At 35.2% G+C, this 21294-nt stretch overlaps 1 protein-coding gene across 8 annotated transcripts in view; it reads right to left on the minus strand.

Moving 5' to 3' along the window:
• Positions 1–21140, minus strand: part of subdued (anoctamin 1) — a 32942-nt gene extending 11802 nt beyond the window's left edge. For 2 of the 8 annotated variants that reach the window (XM_089714836.1, XM_089714842.1), the window contains exons 1-13: positions 20817–21140; positions 15001–15098; positions 11412–11519; positions 10097–10313; positions 9556–9621; positions 7814–7882; positions 6094–6254; positions 4958–5126; positions 3066–3186; positions 2594–2705; positions 2130–2290; positions 1648–1784; positions 218–484 (exon numbers count right to left, since the gene is read on the minus strand). In XM_089714836.1, coding sequence (XP_089570962.1) covers positions 218–484; positions 1648–1784; positions 2130–2290; positions 2594–2705; positions 3066–3186; positions 4958–5126; positions 6094–6254; positions 7814–7882; positions 9556–9621; positions 10097–10313; positions 11412–11519; positions 15001–15098; positions 20817–21047 — 1917 coding nt within the window. In that variant the 5' untranslated portion in view covers positions 21048–21140. The remainder of the gene's footprint in view (positions 1–217; positions 485–1647; positions 1785–2129; positions 2291–2593; positions 2706–3065; positions 3187–4957; positions 5127–6093; positions 6255–7813; positions 7883–9555; positions 9622–10096; positions 10314–11411; positions 11520–15000; positions 15099–20816) is intronic. The other 6 variants (XM_089714837.1, XM_089714840.1, XM_089714841.1 and 3 more) reach the window with 6 other exon arrangements.
• Between the last annotated feature and the right edge of the window lie 154 nt (positions 21141–21294).

Genomic DNA, 21294 nt, shown 5'->3' on the forward strand with positions numbered 1-21294 from the left:
TATAGCAGTAGTACTTTAGTACTGCTAGAAACTAATTTCTAGCAGTACTAAAGTACTACTGCTATAAAAATGTTCAATATACTAAAATACTGAACAAGTAACTCATACGGCGAAGCTAACGTACTTGTGTAAAATGACAATGACAAAAATTTAACTATTTTTAGAACTACACTAAAAACAACAACAAAAGTGAAAACACTAAATAGTAAATACTCACATAATTAAATATACATATAAACACAAGATTGATACACGCCGCCGTAGCCGTAGTAAACATTATCGGGTTATACGTAATCAATGCATTATCGTTCTGTCGCAAGATGGCCGCACCCAGTAACGACATGCGGTATAAAACCACGCCCAGTACTGTGGCCAGAGCCAACAGTACCAGGAGACAGACCACACTGAACGACATTAGTGCGGCCGGTAAGCGCATTCGCCAGAACGGTACCATTGGTTCACGTTCGCCGGTCACCACGTTCAACTGTGGGGAGATAAATGTAACTGTTGCACTAAATGTCCAACTATCATCGTATTTTTAACCTCTCACTATAATCTCCCTCTCACTCTCTCTCTCTTCTCACTCACTCTCTCCTCTCTCTCCTCTCTCTCTCTCCTCTCACTCTCTCCTCTCTCTCTCTCCTCTCTCTCTCTCTCTCTCCTCTCACTCTCACACAACTCTCACTCTCTCTCCCTCTCTCTCCCTCTCACACTCTCTCTCCTCTCACTCTCTCTCCTCTCACTCTCTCCCTCTCACTCTACTCTCACTCTCCTCTCGCTCTCTCTCCTTCTCACTCCCTCTCACTCTCTCCCTCACTCTCTCTCTCCTCTCACTCTCTCTCCCTCTCCCTCACTCTCTCTCCTCTCACTCTCTCTCCCTCCCTCTCTCTCCTCTCACTCTCTCTCCCTCCCTCTCTCTCCTCTCACTCTCTCTCCCTCTCGCTCCCTCTCACTCTCTCTCCCTCTCACTCTCTCTCCCTCTCTCTCCTCTCACTCTCTCTCCCTCTCTCATCTCACTCTCTCTCCCTCTCTCTCCCTCTCACTCTCTCTCCCTCTCACTCTCTCCCTCCCACACACCTCTCACTCTCTCTCCCTCTCTCTCCCTCTCACACTCTCCTCACACTCTCTCTCTCCTCTCACTCTCTCTCCTCTCACTCTCTCCCTCTCACTCTACTCTCACTCTCCTCTCGCTCTCTCTCTCCTCTCACTCTCTCTCCTTCTCACTCCCTCTCACTCTCTCCCTCACTCTCTCTCTCCTCTCACTCTCTCTCCCTCTCTCCCTCACTCTCTCTCTCCTCTCACTCTCTCTCCCTCTCATTCTCTCTCCTCTCACTCTCATTCTCACTCTCTCTCCCTCTCACTCTCTCTCCTCTCACTATCTCTCCTCTCACTATCTCTCCCTCTCATTCTCTCTCCTCTCACTATCTCTCTCTCACTATCTCTCCCTCTCTCTCTCTCTCCTCTCACTATCTCTCCCTCTCACTCTCTCTCCCTCTCACTATCTCTCCCTCTCACTATCTCTCCCTCTCTCTCTCCTCTCACTATCTCTCCCTCTCACTCTCTCTCCTCTCACTCTCTCTCCCTCTCACTCTCCCTCACACACTCTCTCCCTCTCACTCTCTCTCCCTCTCTCACTCTCTCTCTCACCTGGGTCCGTTTAACATGCGCTAATCTCGCCAAGTACTGCGGTCGCGGGTGCTCCTCGTACACGTCGAAGCCGGTGAGGTCCCAGCGGTGCGTCATCTCTGCTGAATAACGCTTCCATAGCTCGAGAAAACATGCCGCTAGAAGGAAATAATATTATTTTAGAATCTCTTTCCCTTCTCAATCTCGTATTGTCTCCTCCTCTTTCTCTTTTTGGCGTTAAGTTTTATTTAGGAATTCAACAAGCAATGAATCATCGGTATACTATTGCAACTAAATCTGGGAATGATAATAATTGTATCTGATAATATCCTACCAACAAGTCATATGTCCTAAATAAGATTTTAACACATTCGTATCATGGAAAAATTTACGATAATAATCGTTAGGAGAAAATCGTGAACAGTTTCTTATCAAGACATTATCGAACCTATCTTTTAACAAACGAATTGTAAATAAATATAAGAAAAGAAAATTTCACTCACCCCAAAAGCTCATAAATATAGCGAAGAACACAGTAGTGGAGTTATCGAATAAATATGTAATTCTTGACTGTAAACACGTCGTATTTAGGTCCCAGTACTCGCATAAATAATCACATTGAGGACACATCTTGATCGTAGAGTTGTAGTTGCATACGTCTTCACTGTGGATGAAAAAATTTACTTTAAATAAAAAATTTACTATTAGGTAGTTTTTATAAATTTTGGAAAGATTTCAAAAGTTACACAGACCAGTAGAAATATGATTTTTTTATTGAATGATGGGGGCCATTTCAATCTAGCTGAATTAAATGTTAAAAAAATCACACAGTTACATAAAAATAAGTTTTTTTGTAACATCTGTTGGGAGCCAGTGAACCGAAAAAAGTACGATTATAAAATTATCATCTCTAGCTCATATGCTAGATATATTATACTATATTTACTAATTACAAAATAAAACAAACCTCGGAGTATTAGAGTAAACAGTAGCAGCGGAATATATCACACAGCAGAGACCAACAATGGACGCAGGGATCAGCATGTGCGTATAAAAACCCAACCACGCGAAATATAGACCTATTGTAAAAGTTTATTTATAAGATTAGTTTTTTTTGAAGCGAAACTTCTTAAAGCGCGATGAGAGTAAAATTTCGGTACAATTTTGGTATCTTTGAATCTTGCCAAAGAAGTTTCACTTCTGAGACGTGTGCTTAGCACACACGCTCTCTTTTTACACTGTTGGCATTTGTATCGATCAAATATTATTGAGATCTAAAAATTTATACACAAAACGTGTTTTAAATCAGCAGATGATAAATGTATTTAAGTCAGTAAATATTCAAACATAAATATAGGCAAAATCATGGCTCTTGAGTCAAGGTAACTTTGGACTTAAACATGTCTTTTTACATCGAGCAAAACATAATCATTACTTACCGATCTTAATACCAAAGTAATCCTTAACATAATCCAATGGTTGATATTTGATGCATTTGGACACACTAGCCCATTCCGTGTATAACAAATGTCTCATAGAGCCGGGCGTTTTCAGGTCACCCTGCAAACATAATGAGGGTATTTTATACGTCATTCTTTATATAAATAAAAAAAAATTTTTTCGGGACAATTATCACACACGGCACGATCTGATCCCATACTAAACTTTCGCTTGTGTTATGGAAACCAGATGGCTAATAAACATACATATATAAATTTAAATAAATACTTATATAGATAATTAACACCCAGACACAGAGCAAACATCTATGTTCATCACACAAATATTTGCCCCGGGTGGGGATCGAACCCACCACCTCTGGCTTGGAAGGCAGGGCCACTACCAACCAAGCCAACCGGCAAGTCAGATATGATAAAGATATAATGAAGTATTAATCTTTCTAAATATTATAGGAAAACTGACGCAAATAATGACGGATGTATCAATGCACAGACCAACCTACAAGGATTAGATACTTGACATGTTGGCCCATGCATTACTAAACATAAGTACAGATATGATTTTTAAATGACACAGGAAGCAAAGGAGCAAACCACCTGATGTTAGTATCAATCCATGAGTACTAGCAACAGAGGCGGCTCGCTCTAAGGAGCGCTGGTGCAGTGAACTCCCATAAATAATTATAATAAAATCATACTCCTTAATTTAATTATTAACATTAATTATTACTATTTAAAATCAATCGTAATCTTTAAAACTACTGTTAATACCAATGAATATATCCATCATTCCATCATCCCATACACCTGTATAATACCTACTGTATTATGTAACGCGCGAAGCGGAGCGCTCACGATTGCGCTCCAATGAAAAAAGATTTAGTACATTTCCTAATACGAAATCCAATAGGAGTGAAAGAGATGGTTTTGCCAGAGCCCTGCGCGTGAAACAAAAGATTTTCTATGGAAAAGTAGCAAAATTCGGAGCGCCGCACCCGCAAACGTTGCCGGTTCGTTTTTACCGCCCGGCAGGACAGCGATAGCGCGCGACGTTGCCAATTGCCACTTCTTTAATATAAACAAACACTCGAGTCAACTTCAATGCACGCGCGCGATTCATGCAATTTTCTAATTAAAATTATAAAATACGTGTTGAAATAGCCTGTAGTTATCAGTATTACTTGTGAGTGTTAAAATGAACAATAATTATAATGTGGCGTTCATTAAAAAGTGTGATAAAACGTTGCAAATTCGGCTTGAATGTAAAGCTAAGAGACCGCCACAGCCTGAACTTGATCTTACGCAAAAATGTACGACAAAAACGAAAACATATACGCGTGTGTTTAAATCTGAACAATATGTGAAAACACCGTGGTTGTGTGGTTGTGATGAAAGCAACAAACTATTTTGTTTTCCGTGTCTTTTATTTAAAGCGGGCGCGGCCGGCGGAGGTGAGAGTGCTTGGACTGAAACGGGCGTTGACGACTTAGCTCATCTTTCAATCAAGATGAAAAAACATTCACAATCTCGGTACCATTTGTTGAATGAACTGCAATTGGCGTCTATCGGTCTTGTCGCTTTAAGTTATAGATATTTTTGCACACCAAAAAGAAAGACGTATCACGTAATAGTAATTTTTTTGATAAATTGTACTGCTTTACACCATGTATTTTCAGTGTTTTATTTCAAGTGAACACCCATAAAATTTTGTCACGAGCCGCCTCTGACTAGCAACACTGACTTTACAGCAGGTACTTTACCGGCTTTTCAGAACATATACCCTCTTTTCTTGAAGGCCCCAATCCTGACACTTGTGAAGCTAAACTAAGTATTATAAGCCACCATTTATAATTTTACTTATTTATACTCACATCATGTAACGGATAAGCAGCGCTATACACATTTTTCGAGATGAGTCTCGTGATACCGAACGCAAAGTCATCTGTAGTGGCCTCTGAGTACTTCTTGCGGTCCAAAAAGAATTGGACTATACGGGACCGGATAGATGGCGTCCAGAAACAATCGGAGGTTGTGTCGAATCTGAAAGTTTTATTTTTTAAATTGCTCGTGTATATGGAAAACTAAAGAAGTGATTAAGCTCAATTCTTAATCACTTTTTTATTCAAACAGTTTTATTTATTTATTCAGGTAAAAATTACTGAAAACGGTTTAATCACTGTGTGTTGAGAGATAAATAGAACAGATATTATGTAGATACATATACATACATATCTGTAAATATGTGGTTATGGTATTTTACAGCCATTATTACGACCTTCAAAAGTATTAAATAGGTATTTTAAAACAAAAAAATATTTAATGGAATTATGTCTCTAGTATCCAGAGTCCAGACAATAATAGTGAAGGTATTGGTAATGTATGACACAATTAGTCTGTTACGTTTCCAGACACTAGGTCGAACCTAGGTACGAGCCTTAGGATGATTACAGATGAACCACTTTTGATCTCGATCACAGAATAGTTAATAGTACTGTCACACCCCGGACACTCCATACAAAATTATCGTTTTGATAGTCACACTGTAGAGAGTGCAAATGTGTGTGTTAACGCTTTAGGGTTCGCACATTAATTGTGAAATTCGCGTTTTTCTGATGAAATACATCCGTAAACAGCACAATATCTAACCATTTTCTACGAAAAACGATAATCGCAAATCTAAAGTAATAAAATTACTTAAAGTCAATTTGATTAATGTTGTCAATCTTCGTTGCGTATCGTCCTTACGGAAAAATGCGGGCCATCTATAGCGTGATCGTGCGGGGTGAGATAAGTGTTTAATTTTGGCGGGAGGCGGAGAGTGTCCGTTCTGTAGCGTTTAGCTACTATTATGTATTCTGTGGTAATGTCTCAATATAGTATTTTCAAAAATCTAACGAAGGCAAATTATTACAATATCGTAAGACATATAATTCCGTCCGTGAGGATTTTTCACAAAATCATTCATCCGTTATTATTGTTAGTACAATGAAAATAAAATAAATCTTACAAGTACTCCTTATCCTTGGAATAAATGGCTGTGAGTCGGTGTTTCCTTTCAGGGAATAATTTAGGATCGACCCTGATCTTCGACATGACGTTGTCCCAACATGCATCTATGCTGTCCAAGAACGAATTTGTCTTTTCTGGTGCGTCTTTTAATACTGAAAACTGAAGAAAAAAAAAATATTTTATAGGGGTAAATACGAGATTTAGTACAGATTTTTAAATCTATATGTAACATTGATATGAATCTTCTTCCCTGTGTATATTTATTTGCTGTTATAGAAAATTGCTTTACTGAGCAACGACTAAACCTTAATTTGTTTAGTGATTTTATTTAGTCTGCTCATAGTTTGAGCGTACAAATTTAAATAAATTACTAAGCTTTAAAGTTCACACAATTAATTTACTCTCAATAGATATTAAATATGTCTCCCCTACATCTTAAAAGGTAAATCTTAATTTCTAAACAGAACAAGTAATGATCTGTCGACATGAAAACAACACGATGCAGTTTTAATCTGATCTTAGTCATATGATATGACAGCGTCGTTACACGGATTAATTGTTAATATTGTTATAATATGTAGTATTAATATGGGGATATCAGGAATATGGCAAAAATGTTAATAAAAGATATTAGGGATTTTTTTGATAAATAGAAAAACCATCTAAAGCTTTGCCTTATTATACTTATTATACTGCAAGCAAATTTTATATACTTACTCTTTATTAAAATATCAAAATATCCCAAAGTATTACTATTTTTATGAAACAGTAAATGTCATTGACATGTTTTGATATTAATTCTACATTGGGACTATTTTCATGCATACGATACTAATGAAATCGATTCCATCAATAAGCTAAGGCTACTACATTATCCCTGTTTATTATGCATTCATGAATAAAAAAACCAAATACAATGAGACAGGCAAATTAACCCCATAATCTTCTACATTAAAAACTTTGGTCATCCATACTTCTAATTCCCAATACACAATATTATTAAAACAGGCTATTAATGCAAGTTTCGCCTAATATTTCCCAACCTCGTTTAATTTGCCCACCAATTTCATTCCACCAAAAGTCGCTACAGAGAAATTTTACAAACATGATATGGTTAAAAAATGGATAATTATATTACTTGCTACAGATGTGAGATATGAAAAAATATCTACTGCTACAATAAGGTTTCTCGACTTGTGAACAAATAAATACCATTACCATGTTCATTGGAGAACTTAAAAAAATATATGAATCCTACTGTGCTAAAACTATCCCAAATGTATGAAATAACTGTGAATACTTTATAAACAAACAATATGGTACAAAATGTCGAACAACTTTGATATAAATTCATCCTGCACCCTAATTAAAACTTATCATTAAGGACTAATGCATAACCAGAGATAAGCCAATGACTGAACCCACAACACTAATAATCAATATATTAGTTACATATATACTTTAGTAACAGTTTTAGTACATTTTACAAGCTCGCATGATTTATGGTTCGTCAACACAGAGCCAAAATTCCCAATATACCATTGACTCAACACAAAATACTTCTACATTCACGCGCTACTATTCTTCATCTAGTTGGCTTAAATGCCCAAATCTTCCTCATCTAGATTATCTAGAGCTCTGTGTGGACACACCATAAAGCGATTGACAGTTAATCCAAGCGCGGTTAGCGAAGCCTCGTGATCACGACAGCTGCATACCTTAGACATATACATGGCAGCGCTCAGTATTGCATTCGTCCGCCCACTTTTCCGTATCTTACTGCAGTCCTAATGAACGTACTGACCATTAACACACGTCTACACATTTTTATCTATAACCTTTGGGTACTTGACTATAGGCATTTAGGAAAGTTTGGTCAATAAAAGTAATATAATCATAACATTAAACTGTATTTTACTCTGTAATAAATTAGTTTCTACGACTCTTTCTACTACTGGAAAAGATTAAGTGTATCCTTCATTAAAAGTACTTATTTCGAAATGTATAAAGTTGTTCTACATAACAGGCTCTTATTAGCAGGATCAATTAAGACTCAAATGAGATACTAATAAATGCACAATGGGCAACCTTAAGGTGCCGATTAGCGTATTTCATTTATAAACGGAATAGGCATTGGTAAAGAACTTTGATCAACGCCTTAATAAGCCTCTTCCATTCCTTCCGATTGTGTCTAGGTTTTTTTCCGTTTTATAAAACTATTCTATTACATTAAATAAGGTTTTAACTTATATCCCATCATATAGAAACATCTTCTTAAGACACGAGCAGATAGAATTGCAAAATGATGGTCTAAGATCCAAATATAGGTCGACCTTCACCGGCGTGATAATAGAATGAGACCAATTTTATAATAAATTTAGTGTATTAAAAAATGTATTAAAAATGGGTTTACTGGGAAAATCCTGGACAGGATATTTTTTAATTAATTATTAAAAAATCTTTTATTTTCATTTTTTATTAATTGCAGTTTCGAGATTATAAAACAATTTTGTAATAAAACAGCGCTGACATAATTTTTTTTTCATCATCCTATCAAGTGAAAGTAACTAGTACCGACATACCTGTTTATACCTAGCCGTTTGCCCCGGTAAATATTAGAAAACGACTATTACTGCACATTCTGTAGGTTTCATACTTTAAGTCTATTATATTTTTTTTTTATTATCTTGATACTGCAATTAATTAAAAAAAAATGTTTTTTTTTTATAAATTCATTAAAAATGTCCTGTCCAGGATTTTCCCAGTCAACCCATTTTTAATACATTTTTTAATAGACTAAATCTTATATATAAAAATGAATCGCAAAATGTGTTGGTAAGCGCATAACTCGAGAACGGCTGAACCGATTTCGATAATTCTTTTTTTATTATATTCCTTGAAGTACGAGGATGGTTCTTATGTAGAGAAAACGTAAACATGTACCACGGGCGAAGCCGGGGCGGACCGCTAGTTTATTATAAAATTGGTCTCATTCTATTATCACGCCGGTGAAGGTCGACTTATGTTCGGATCTTCTACCATGAATTTTGGTTACGTTCAAGTGAGTGAGTTTAGGATCTAAGTCAAGTACCCATTAAGAAAGAAGGTGCTATGTCAAGCCAAGTCAAGTTTATACCTCATACGCACATATTATTAAACACATTAATTTGAAAACGTGCAAATATGATCCATCCAAAAGTTCTGTGCGTTACTCACAGAGAATGATTATAGTCCAAACACATGTAAGCTAAAAGCAGTCTATTTGAACCAATATGGTTCAACACGCAACACGTCACATTCAACCTAGAAGAACTATTTTAACAATCCAGCTATTACATAGAAAATTGCATAATCAATTACTACTGAAAAAGAACTCCTATTTCTTGAAATATATACTGAGAACATCGCAGCATTGTTTACATTTCTTAATAATATTAATTTAAATAATATTAGGTCTTACCTTCATTGGCATCCTAAGTTTCAATATTTCACTATAATCTCTAAGTACAGCTAATGGTGCATGGATCTGGAACAAAATATATACTTATCGATTGTAAAATATGATAATACTTCGAAAAAAAACAGGAAATGTATAAAATCCTCAACAAAGTTGAAATAGGAAGAAGAAACCTGATAGAACTAGACCTTAACAATCTTAATTGGTGACGTCATTCTATGTCGCTCGTCTCCTGATGCATATTCATAAAAGGTAGGTACGGTACATGACATAAAATATGCAAATTTCGTTGCTATAGTAATTTCTCTTGGAACTTTAATTCATCTTTCCTGTTATTACTATTTCCAAAGTTTTCCAAATTGCTAATCAAAATAAAAATTAATAATTAATCAAATTAAAAATTGCTAATCAAAATTCACATTGAAAATGTACACTTCTCTTATTATTCCGCAGTACTCGTTTTCCCAGTCTGTTCAATCAGTTCCGATCTTGAAATCCTGTACCAAACGAACTGCTTCGAAATCATTAGTCCTAATCTACTTACCTTAATAAAGCTCAACCCATGCAAATGCTCCGGGGCCTCTCTCTCCAGTTGTAGACCTTCATTCTCCAGGTTCTGCTCGAAGATCCTCCTCTGCTCAAACGCTTCCCTGGTGGTAGCGTCCTCTTTATGCGCCTCCCAGACCAACACGAAGTCCACTGAACGCACCCCATCGTTGAACGTAAGAGAGGGGTTGTTGAGGATACCCCCCATTACTATTCTAGAAGATTAATAGAGAGCTTTCATTATTGTAGCCAGTTTAAAGTATAGTTGACCAGGAAAAAAACCCTTAAATTTAAAAAAAACTCGAAGACTTTTATGGTCTTTTTAATTTTTTTTTTTATATGTGAGTTATTTATTGTTTTATAATTAAAGTGGAGATTTTTAAAACAAACACATAATTTTTTTAATTAAACACCTACCATCGCCAGGCATGCATGTGCACAAGCGTATTAATTGAAAAGCAGACATTCACAAGGCACAACAATACATAGGTTAGTAATCATGCAATAAGCTGTATGAAGGTTAGCTTCGTCCAGACAATAGCGACTTCACATTTCACCCATACAATACATATAAGGAAACAAAAGACTATGATTTTTTTTTTCACAGACATCCAAAAGTAAATTATCATATGACCTTTCTTTCTTAAACTAGGTATATATAACAATTTTCGTATAACTTTTCAGTAGTGTATCGACATACTTCTCAAAACATAAATATGTCTTGACGATTATTTAGTGAATTACCAAAGAATATGTCGCTTTGCCCAATATAGTCAAAGAAACGTGCAACGACTTAACAACAAAAATTATTTATATGAATTATGTATAACAAGTTAGAAGTTAGTTAGTCAAATGACTGTCGTTAAAATTCATAGGCACTACTTGGACATATCATAATACCTATTAAATTTGTAGAAAAAGAACTGAGAATATTTGAAGAATATCATTGTTATATTTTTTGTCAAATATCTCAAATGTGAACAATAGTTTAGCAAATAGAATCATTATCACAACTCGTTTGATACGATTTTAACGGACATAAAGTGGACATTATGATAAACACAAATCTACACCCACACCTTTTACTCACATGCGTCCATATTCTACAAACACTATAAACATTGATATTATCAGCTCATTAGCTCAATGTCACCAAGTTATGAGCGAGAGCGACCAATTACTCCAATCTACATTCATCAAAACGCCAACTAGTGGCCAAAACATTTGTCCAACTACCTAAAGTAGCGGTTATCTACAAGCAAAGTGCCAACTATTTGTCAAATGTCTGGTGGTGTTTGGCCAACGTTACTCACGAGCAGTGGTTGGCAGGTTTGCCATTATTGTTGGCCGAATCGAATGATGTAGGCTGGACGCCACATCCGCAGTCCTCCGCTGTTTTAGTCGATGCTTCGCTTCCATCCCTGTAATTTTTTATGGAACTATTGCCTATAGGAGACCTTATCAAGCGCGGATCCAGGGGGGGGGTCACGGGGTCATGACCCCCCCCTGGGCCTAGGTCCACGACCTAAGTGGACCACTAATTTAATATTAACTTTTTTAAATTAACAAATTAATACTGTTCAATATGATGTTTTTATTGAATTTTGAGACATAAAAGTAATATAGAACAATGAAATCAATTACAAACGGTAACGGAAGAGAATATAACAAAAATTATAGAAAAAGTTTATTAGGGTCGACCTGTGGTCGTAATTTAAGGACAAATAACAGGTTTTTCGATTTAAAACAAAAACTATAACTGCGGAATAAAGTGTAATGGTAAAGTTGTATGTAATTATTTTTTTTCTACAACTTTTGCTCTTACACTTTTCACACAAAACCTCAAATATCGAAATATCCCAGTTCGTGGATAAGACATAAAATAGCAATTTTTTTTTCAAATGAACACTATAAAATACAGTCAAATTACAACAAAAAATCGGCCAAGTGCGCGTCGGACTCGCGCACCGAGGACTCCGAGCAAACATATTTTTTCATTATGTTGTATCTTACAATTTTGTTTAAAGGATTTTTTTCTTTATCTGTGCTTGTAAGTGCTTAAGTCGTTGCTTTTAACCAAATTACAAGACTGTGTTCACGGGAAGTACCTTGTAGGTTTTGATTGATGATTCCCTTGCAAGTAATCTCTAATTGCTTTTTCTTCAGATTGCGTTGACATAGAATTTGAATTAAATAACAGATTTAAGTTATTATAGACCTGAGTTCTGATGTGAATATCAATTAAATACATGAAGACGTTCATGAGTAAAGGGATTGTAAGTTTAAAATTATTTAAAAATATATTTTTATTTAATTTAATTAAATAATTAGGGTTTTCGCAGTTATTACTACATCTGTGCTATAACACGATACTTTTTACTCAATTTCAAGACTGTGTTTAAGGGACAGGGTGCTCCCTGCAGGTATTGAGTCCCTTGCTATTGTCGAAATCCTACGGTCTAGGTTGATGATGTGAAAAATTCAAACGTTTTAGCCAACGCAATCAAAAGATGCAGCTGTAATTGCTGAAATTTTTCGACACTCCCTAAGAAATCAAAACCTACAGGGTAGTTCCCGAGTACACAGAGTCATGAAATTTAGTACAATCAAACGTCTTATAACGCAGACTAGCTTACCGCCCGCGGCTTCGCCCGCTTTCTCTAAAACCTTATAAATTATATACTATTCCTCTTGAATCACTCTATCTTTAAAAAAACTGCATCGAAATTCGTTGCGTAGTTTTAAAGATTTATTCATACATAGGGACATAGGCACAGAGACTACGACTTTGTTTATTAATTGCCAAAAGCATGAATTTTTCCTTAGATTATAATATAAAAAAATATTAAAAAAAATTTTTAACTTACAACCCTGTTACTCACAAACGCTGACATGTATTAACTTGATATTCATACCAAAAACTCAAGTCACCTTTACGCTATAATAAAATCAAACTTCTATGTCAACGAATCAGAAGATACAGCCGTAAATGCCGAAATGTTTCGCAAATTTCGACATTCGCAAGGGAATCAAAACTCAAAACCTACAGGGTACTTTCCGTAAAGTCAGAATCTTGAAATTCAATACAAAGCAACATCTTATAGTACAGATACAGGAATAATTGCAAAAAATATATACTTTTCAAGTTTGTCTGCCTGTGAAGACCCATTTAATCAGGAACGCGTAGAGGTATCAATCTGAAATTCATACCGAATACTCAAATCTACGGTTCCTTATAGCTGTGAAAAAATCAAACTTATAAGCCAACGCAATCAAAAGATACAGCCATTTATGCCGTAAATTATCGCAAATTTCGACATTATCGCAAGGGAATCAAAATCTATAGGTATTGTACTACTTCCTGTGAACACAGAGTTCTAAAATTTGGTTAAAAGCAATGTCAGCACAGATGGAGGAAAAATTGCTAAAACATAAATTTCATGCTATCAACATTCGCAAGTGTTGCCAGGAATCAAAACCTACAGGGTACTTCCCGTGAACACAGAATCTTGATATTTAATCTTTATCTAATAGAAACTTACTTCTTATAGCACAGATAAAGGAAAAATCGCAAAAAGCATTAATTTAATATTAAAACATATAAAAATGTTTGTACGGAACTCTTGGTTCGCCAATCCGACTCGCACTTGACCATTTTTTTTAAATCTACGTATCAATTAATTACCAAAATATAGCTTTTGAAAATTGACCACGTCTATGTGACCCCCCCCTGGCACTAAAGCTGGATCCGCCCTTGGACCTTATGTATATCTTAATAAGCAATCTTCCCTAATCCTGTATCTAGTTGGCTAGATTGTTAAGATCGATGGTATAAAAAGAATGACTTTCCTACCTACTACATTGTGAATAACAAAACTAACTACCTAATATATAGTAATATAAGTAATAACTAACAATATATTATAATACCTCGTAATTAACTTAATAATGACGAAGCTCCAAAAAAAGAGTAGGTAGATTGATTTTCCGAAACAGTTGGACTTTAACATTTATTGCATTGAGTCATTTCTCGTCTCAAAAATCACAATCAGAATTCAAACATCGATGAATCGCAGTGTGTAAATTAAGTGATGTCATACAAAACACAATAAGATTATAGAAGGTGAATGCACTGACCATTAAGACAAACAAATTGGGGTATTTAAAATTTACATATTCCATTTCATTAAATTTATTTTCAATAGAATTAATAGAAATACCTTTTGGTTTTTTTTAACAAAAGTAAAATTTCTTATTTATGCTAAAATGTTAATTGTCGCATTTAATTATTTTTAGTTCAGCCTGACTAAAACATATTTAGGCAATTTTTTATCGATAAGATAAAAGTAACTAATGTAGGTAATTACAGATTTTTACAATTTGTTACAAATATTTTTTTTGTTAATATCATGGACGTATAAGTTAATACTTAATATGTACAAATTTTTATTTTTATTTGTTAGGTAGGATATAAGAAAAATCATGCATGTTAAAGAATAAAAACAAAACCAAAATCAGTACAGAATTAGGTACTTAAAATAAATCCCACGCCATGAATAAATTAACTGAGTTAAACAATATTTATTATTATTTTGTACATTATTTCATTTAATTAATTATTTATTACAGACAACAACGTACCTATTAATAAACTTGCTTATCATTTTACAATATTTTTCCTGGTTCGTAGTTACGTTTGACGTAAACGTAAAAAAAATGTGGATACGGTGATCGTTCCATCCTCTGATACTCATATTATAAACACTAACTTTTATTCCAATAAAAAATAATAACAATTGAAGCGGTAAATCATTTCCATATTCAAAATTTTGACATAAGACCCACAGATAACAACAACAAAATTGGCGGGAAGCGATTCGAAAATTTAGAACAGGAACTCACCGATCCGTGTTCATATCCTGCGAGAGGTTGTCCTGATAGGTGCTCAACACCGACATGGCGTGCAAGTCGGCATTCCTCTCTTCCGCCTGCTTCTCCTTCTGCCCCAAATAATACATTCCTGTCAGTCATACTCAATACTCATACGCCAATTTTACAAAATCACCTTGCGCGTGATTAGGCGGCAATGAATTTTAATCTTAACCTTGAGAAAAAGTAACAGATTTGTCTTAATACATGCAATTAGCTGTTGCGATAAAAACAACTCTATAACATAGATTAATGTAGTAATTTTTACAAATTCAATCGACTTAGGTTGATAGTAACAACATACGAATACAATGCGAATACATACTTAGCAACAGCTGATCTTTGTTGTTATATTTACGACTTACTTATACATTACGATGGATTTTTTATAGTACATAATATTTTTAAATAAATAACATTACACATTGACATAATATACAATAAATTAAGCAGTAACAAGCACCAATTTATTTCCCCCGTAAAAAATTACGCAAATGAACAGACTCATACTTTCTAAGTTCAACTTTACATAATCAAACACACAATTGATAACAGAAACATTTCTAACAATAAAACGAAAGAAAGCATAAAATACCATACATAATAATAAGACCTGCGTCGATTTCGCATCCTAAATATCTGTCTCCCGCCAACATCGTAAAGCACATAACACAGCACATCTATAACACTCCTTGCGATCATTTAACTTGAACACTGAACGTTGCAAAAACACACAGACAAGACCAAAGAACACTGACCTTGGCACCGCCACCTCAACTGTGAAGCTGAATCATCTGTATTTGATTAACACTCGAAGTCTACTGACGATAGTTCAAAACTTGATAAATTTTATCATTTATATCATATATCAATTTTATAAAATCCTTAAAGATAAGGGATTCATCTCACTTCTACTTTTCTGATTTGATAGTTTACGTACTATTTTATATACAGTTGAAACTTTACTTATATTTTCGTAAATTTATGGAATATGATAATATACTATAGGAAGAGTTAACACATTCAGTTATCACTCTATCACGATATAATATGTTAAAAAGTTACTATCACACTGTAAGTAATTTTTTATTTTATTCTAATACCTAATTAACGATAAAAACGTTCACTAGTTGCCTTCAACAAAAATTTTGTTACAAAATTCCACGCACGTTTAAATTACTACTGGTTGAACTTGTAGGCAACGAAAACCTTCGACACCACAAAATTATAAAAAAACTATAGGTATTGATTTCAATACTTTTAATATATCATATTCCAAATTACAGTAACGAGAACCAATTCTCAAAATAATTATCCCGTATTTTCTAAGCTTAATATCGCTTATGCTAGGCGTCCATTAGAGGCGGATCGGGCCGGGCCGCATCGCAACGGGCCGTCTCTAATGGACGCGCTGTTTGCTCCTGCGTCCACCTGTACGGGGCGCGGCGGACCGCCTAGGCGGATTTTATCTAACAGACGCTCGCCGCTTACATCCGCCTGCCTGCGTCCACTAGACGGGTCGGGGCGGGCCGGGCCGCAGCGCACCGCCGGCAGAAATCCGCCTGCGAAGCGATATCCGCCAATGCGTTGCGGCCCGCCCCGACCCGATCCGTCGCTAATGGACGATGTTTCATACAAAACATAGGCCGGCGTATTTTTGCGTTGCGATGCGGCCCGGCCCGATCCGCCTAGTGGACGCCAGCCATTATAATTATCTCTATTTTACTACTTTCTCAAAAACAAGGGAGTGTCAAAATTTTATTATTTTCAAAAACACGGGTAAACGAACCGCGTCACGCGCACCACTGTCGCGTTATACACCACTTATCTTCATTAGTCAAATGCCTTGGGATTACCATTTCCAGTAATGACTCAATATATTGACTTTTATACAAGACACACCCATTATTCCCGTGTTTTAAATTCATAAATTTAAAAAGCAGGACGTTTAACTTTGTCCCGAAAGATTATATTAAATACTAGCTGCGCACTGCAGTTTTACCCGCATTGCTCTGCTCCTATTGGTCTAGCCTGGACACTAGCATTCCTCAATAAACTAAAAATATATATAACATTATAAAATTTTAAATAGATTTTTCTTAAATTAGACAGTTAATGAGATAAATGCAGTCAAGCAAACAAACAATCTCTTCACCTTTATATTACTAAGTAAAGAAGTATAAATTTCCAGCCATAATACTGCTTAATTCTCAAGTATTGTGTATATAATTAAAATCAATATAGACTTCAGCAAAGGCTTGTTACTTGATATAAGCATTAGATGTTAGCACTTACAATAATTTACATTGAGTCATATCTATTTTGAAACATGGTAAGGCAAGGTATGTTGTTCTGTGCTTAAATTGACACATTAATATACAGTGTAAACTCTATATAACGTCACTTAAGGGACCGTGCATTTTTCGACGTTATAGAGAGTGGTCGTTAAATGGAAAGAAAGGGAAAATTGCATGATTGGTCCCGAGACAGGAATATTATTTTGACATTGCCTATGAAACCATGTTATCATTGCTTGATCGAGGTCTTCATATTGAGGTTTCTTCAATTTTTTGGCAGATCGTCCATCTTCTTCGGCATGCAGAATTTTTTCTTTATTTTTCCACACGGTAGACACGGTGGAGCAATGATAACGTGTAACTAACGAAAGCAAAGTAGTTGAGGTGAACATGTGTAAGTTCATTCACACAACAAACAAACGACTGCATTTCTTAGAATCTTCGGTATGTCAGTAAAAAAGAATGTACACAACTACATTTTCATTGATTTCGGCAACGTAGTCAGTACTTCCTAGTAATTGGTAATGTCTTATTGTGGTCGTTAATTAGAGTGAGCGTGATGCTATACGGAGTGTATTATTGTATAGACAACAATATAAACCAACCAAAGTCGAGAAATCTTGACGTTATACGGAGTTTGACGTTAAATGGAGTGTCGTTATATAGAGTTTACACTGTATTTATATAGAAAGAAGAGGAAATAGGGGTTAAAACTTGTATTAAGATTTATTATCCCAGGTTTACCAACTAACGTGTAAAAAAAAGTTTATGTACATGTTACAATCTGAATATTCTTTCTTAAAGATAGTTTAAAAAACTTGACACAGTTATTACACTCAAATTTATTTTTGGTAACCTAGGGCTGACAATTTTTCAGGTACACTTGAGTATTGTGTCTATTAGCATAATATAATGCTTTTATTATTTAAATTGAGCCTCTGGCGTAACAAAATAAATTTTTGGCTTCTGATTACTTAATTGGGACTTTATGCTTATCCCTAAATTCATTTTATAAATAAATTATTTTCTATTATTTTGCATTCAAATGCATTTTAAATGAGAAATTTTTAGAGTATAAAAAAGTTTGAACACAAGGATGGATTGTACCAAACGGCAAATGACCCGGGTATGAATCTGGCCTTGTGATTACATTTTTAAGCTATTGCATAGCTTTTATCTCAGACTTTGAGCGCAGCGACCGCGACCGAATGTAAAAATTCCGTAACGAAAAAACCTTACATCCCCCACTCCAACCGGCACAGCGATGCGATGCTATGCAATAGCTTTACCGCGGCAGTCCTCGAGTGCCACACATATTATTATCTGTTTTCTTTTAATTTCAATATTTTAATAAAATATTTTCTACTCATAAGAGAGAGAGTAAGGGCGTATTCAGAAAGAAAGCTGGCAACTTATAAGCGCTTACCGGCGCTTGTCAGCGCTGGTTTGTTCTACACAAAGGAAGCAGGTTGAAGCAGACCAATACAAATTTTATATGCAGCACCCAGCGCTGATAAGCGCGTGATGAAGCTTGTCGGAACGTATCGGCGCGGGTTCATATATTTTCCTGCGCGGGTTACCAGCAAGCGCCGGTAAGCACTTGTAAGTTTCCAGCTTTCTTTCTGAATACGCCCTAATGCTTGATAAACAAGTAAATCCCAGTAAATTAAGGATGATTCTAAATCATAAACAGATTTTAAATTAAAGTACTCATAAGAGAGATTAGGCCATAATTACACTAACTGAGTAATGCTTGGTAAATAAGTAAATCCCTGTTAATTATTGAATGATGAGGTAATGAGTATGAGTATTCAATTGTTTTATTTGTTTGTTCCTCAAACCATTTCCGTCAATAGATATTATTAATCAACAACTCCTTTGAGGAAAACAACTCCTTTGAATCACATTCATATAGTGCATATTCATATTTCAATAGAATGGGAATTTATTTTTTTTGGTAAAAAACAATCTTTATTATGTTATAACTAGACATCGGATTATATGCATTTGCATATTTGCATATGCAAATGCATAAAACTCTCTAATTACGGCGTTAGTGCATATTGTAGCCTTTTTCCCGAATCGTGCATATTTCGTTAAGTAGCGGGAGTTTTGATTGGTCGAAAAACCTTTATTAGCCAATCATAACGCTCAGCGAGTAAACAAACCCTATTTTTGCATGGTAAAATGGCGAAAAATTACAAAATGGGCTCCATTTTAAGTAAATTTTGAGCCATTCAAAATACGGCTAGATTACCCTTTCGGGGCTAAAAACTTAAAACACGGGTTGAATTCCAAAAAAGGGCTAGATTTAGCCCGGAAAGGTCTAAGGTGGCAGCACTGTGCTCGCCGGTGACAAACATCACAAATTTGCGCTCAAAAATTAGGTAAAAATGCTTAATTGTATTTTGGCACAAAAACTATACTTAATTTCAAGAAAATTTCACTGTTTTTGATTTAAATATATAAAATAATAAAGATTTTTTGATTTTGTATTGTGCATATTTTAGGCATATCAGTCATTTTTAGTGCATATTTCGGCCTTTTTTAGTGCATATTTGCATGCATATTTTGGCATTTTGTTAGTGCATATAATCCGATGTCTAGTTATAACTTATAATCACACACACTTGATTATTAATGTAAATATTTCCCATAGATATTAATTTGACTTACTTCTTCTAATTTAAATATTGCTGTTAGACAATATAAATGACCTCTATGGGCCTGGTCATATAGCTTGTTGTTATTTTATATTATTTGTCTATTCAAACTTTGACTTATAATATAATGGGTGAAAGCATGATATCATGATCTACTTCCAAACCACTATCCGTAAGCATAGCAGATATGCAAGCCTGATAAAGCACATTACAATATCTTATTTATACTATAATTTGATAAAGCAATGCCTCAATACATATTCAAATTAGGGATGTAACGATACCGATACCGATATATCGGCCGATATAATCGGCAAGCCGATATATCGGTATCGCCGATTATAAAACAACCGATACCGATATCAAACAATTCAAATAACCGCACCCAATGAACGATGCGGGAGGCCGCCCGCGCGTGCGCACTTTGTTTTTTGAAAAAACTCTACCAATAGTAAACTTTTATTTAGAACTGATTGTATGTGTATAACTTAAAGTTTAACTGACTTTGCAAAATAATAATACTAAAATAAATGGTTTTCTTGTTTTTTGATTTGGCATTGTTATTTAAAAGAATACGATTTACAGTTGAGTCTCTGTTAAATGTTGGTAACTTTTATGCATAATTTACTATTTATTTTTCTACCAAGCCATCGATATCGGTATCGCCGATATTTGATTACAAATATCGGTATCGGTATCGTATCGGCAAAATCATGTATCGTTACATCCCTAATTCAAATATTTGAAATGCAATAAATTCACCCTCATTTACTTCTGCAACCTGCATACATTCATATACATATTTTACTTATAAGAAGACTCAACTTACTTCGAGAAGGTTCTCATCTCCATCTTGGAACAGCTGTTGGAAGGCGAGATCATTCCGTTGAGCATCTGATAAGAACGACTCCGTTTCAGCGGAGTCCGAAAGCTTGTGATGAAGCTTAACGGTGCCAGCGAATATCGGCGTCGCTATCTTTGGTGTGAACACATTTTCTTCCGGCCGCTCCAATAAAGGTTTCGGGATGTCTTCTTCAAGGGACGGGTCGCCGTCTGACATCACAAATATAAAAATCGAGCACAAGTATCTATATCAAAAATAACCTTTGATATGTCATAATTCTACATTAGGCTTCTGAGGACACGATTAGTCACAAACAGTAATAGTGTTCTGTGGTCACAAACGGAAGGAACATAAATCTTTGTCACGGCTTTAATTTACTCTAGTATCACAAAAATTATCACACAAAATAGTTTCAATCAAAAACACGTATTTCAGCGAATATATATAAATATTTTGTAGGTAT

The sequence above is a fragment of the Colias philodice genome, chromosome 3 (genome assembly GCF_061535455.1).
Source record: "Colias philodice isolate Cphi_HAF_F1 chromosome 3, ilColPhil1 Martin Lab GWU primary, whole genome shotgun sequence".
NCBI lineage: Eukaryota > Metazoa > Arthropoda > Insecta > Lepidoptera > Pieridae > Colias > Colias philodice.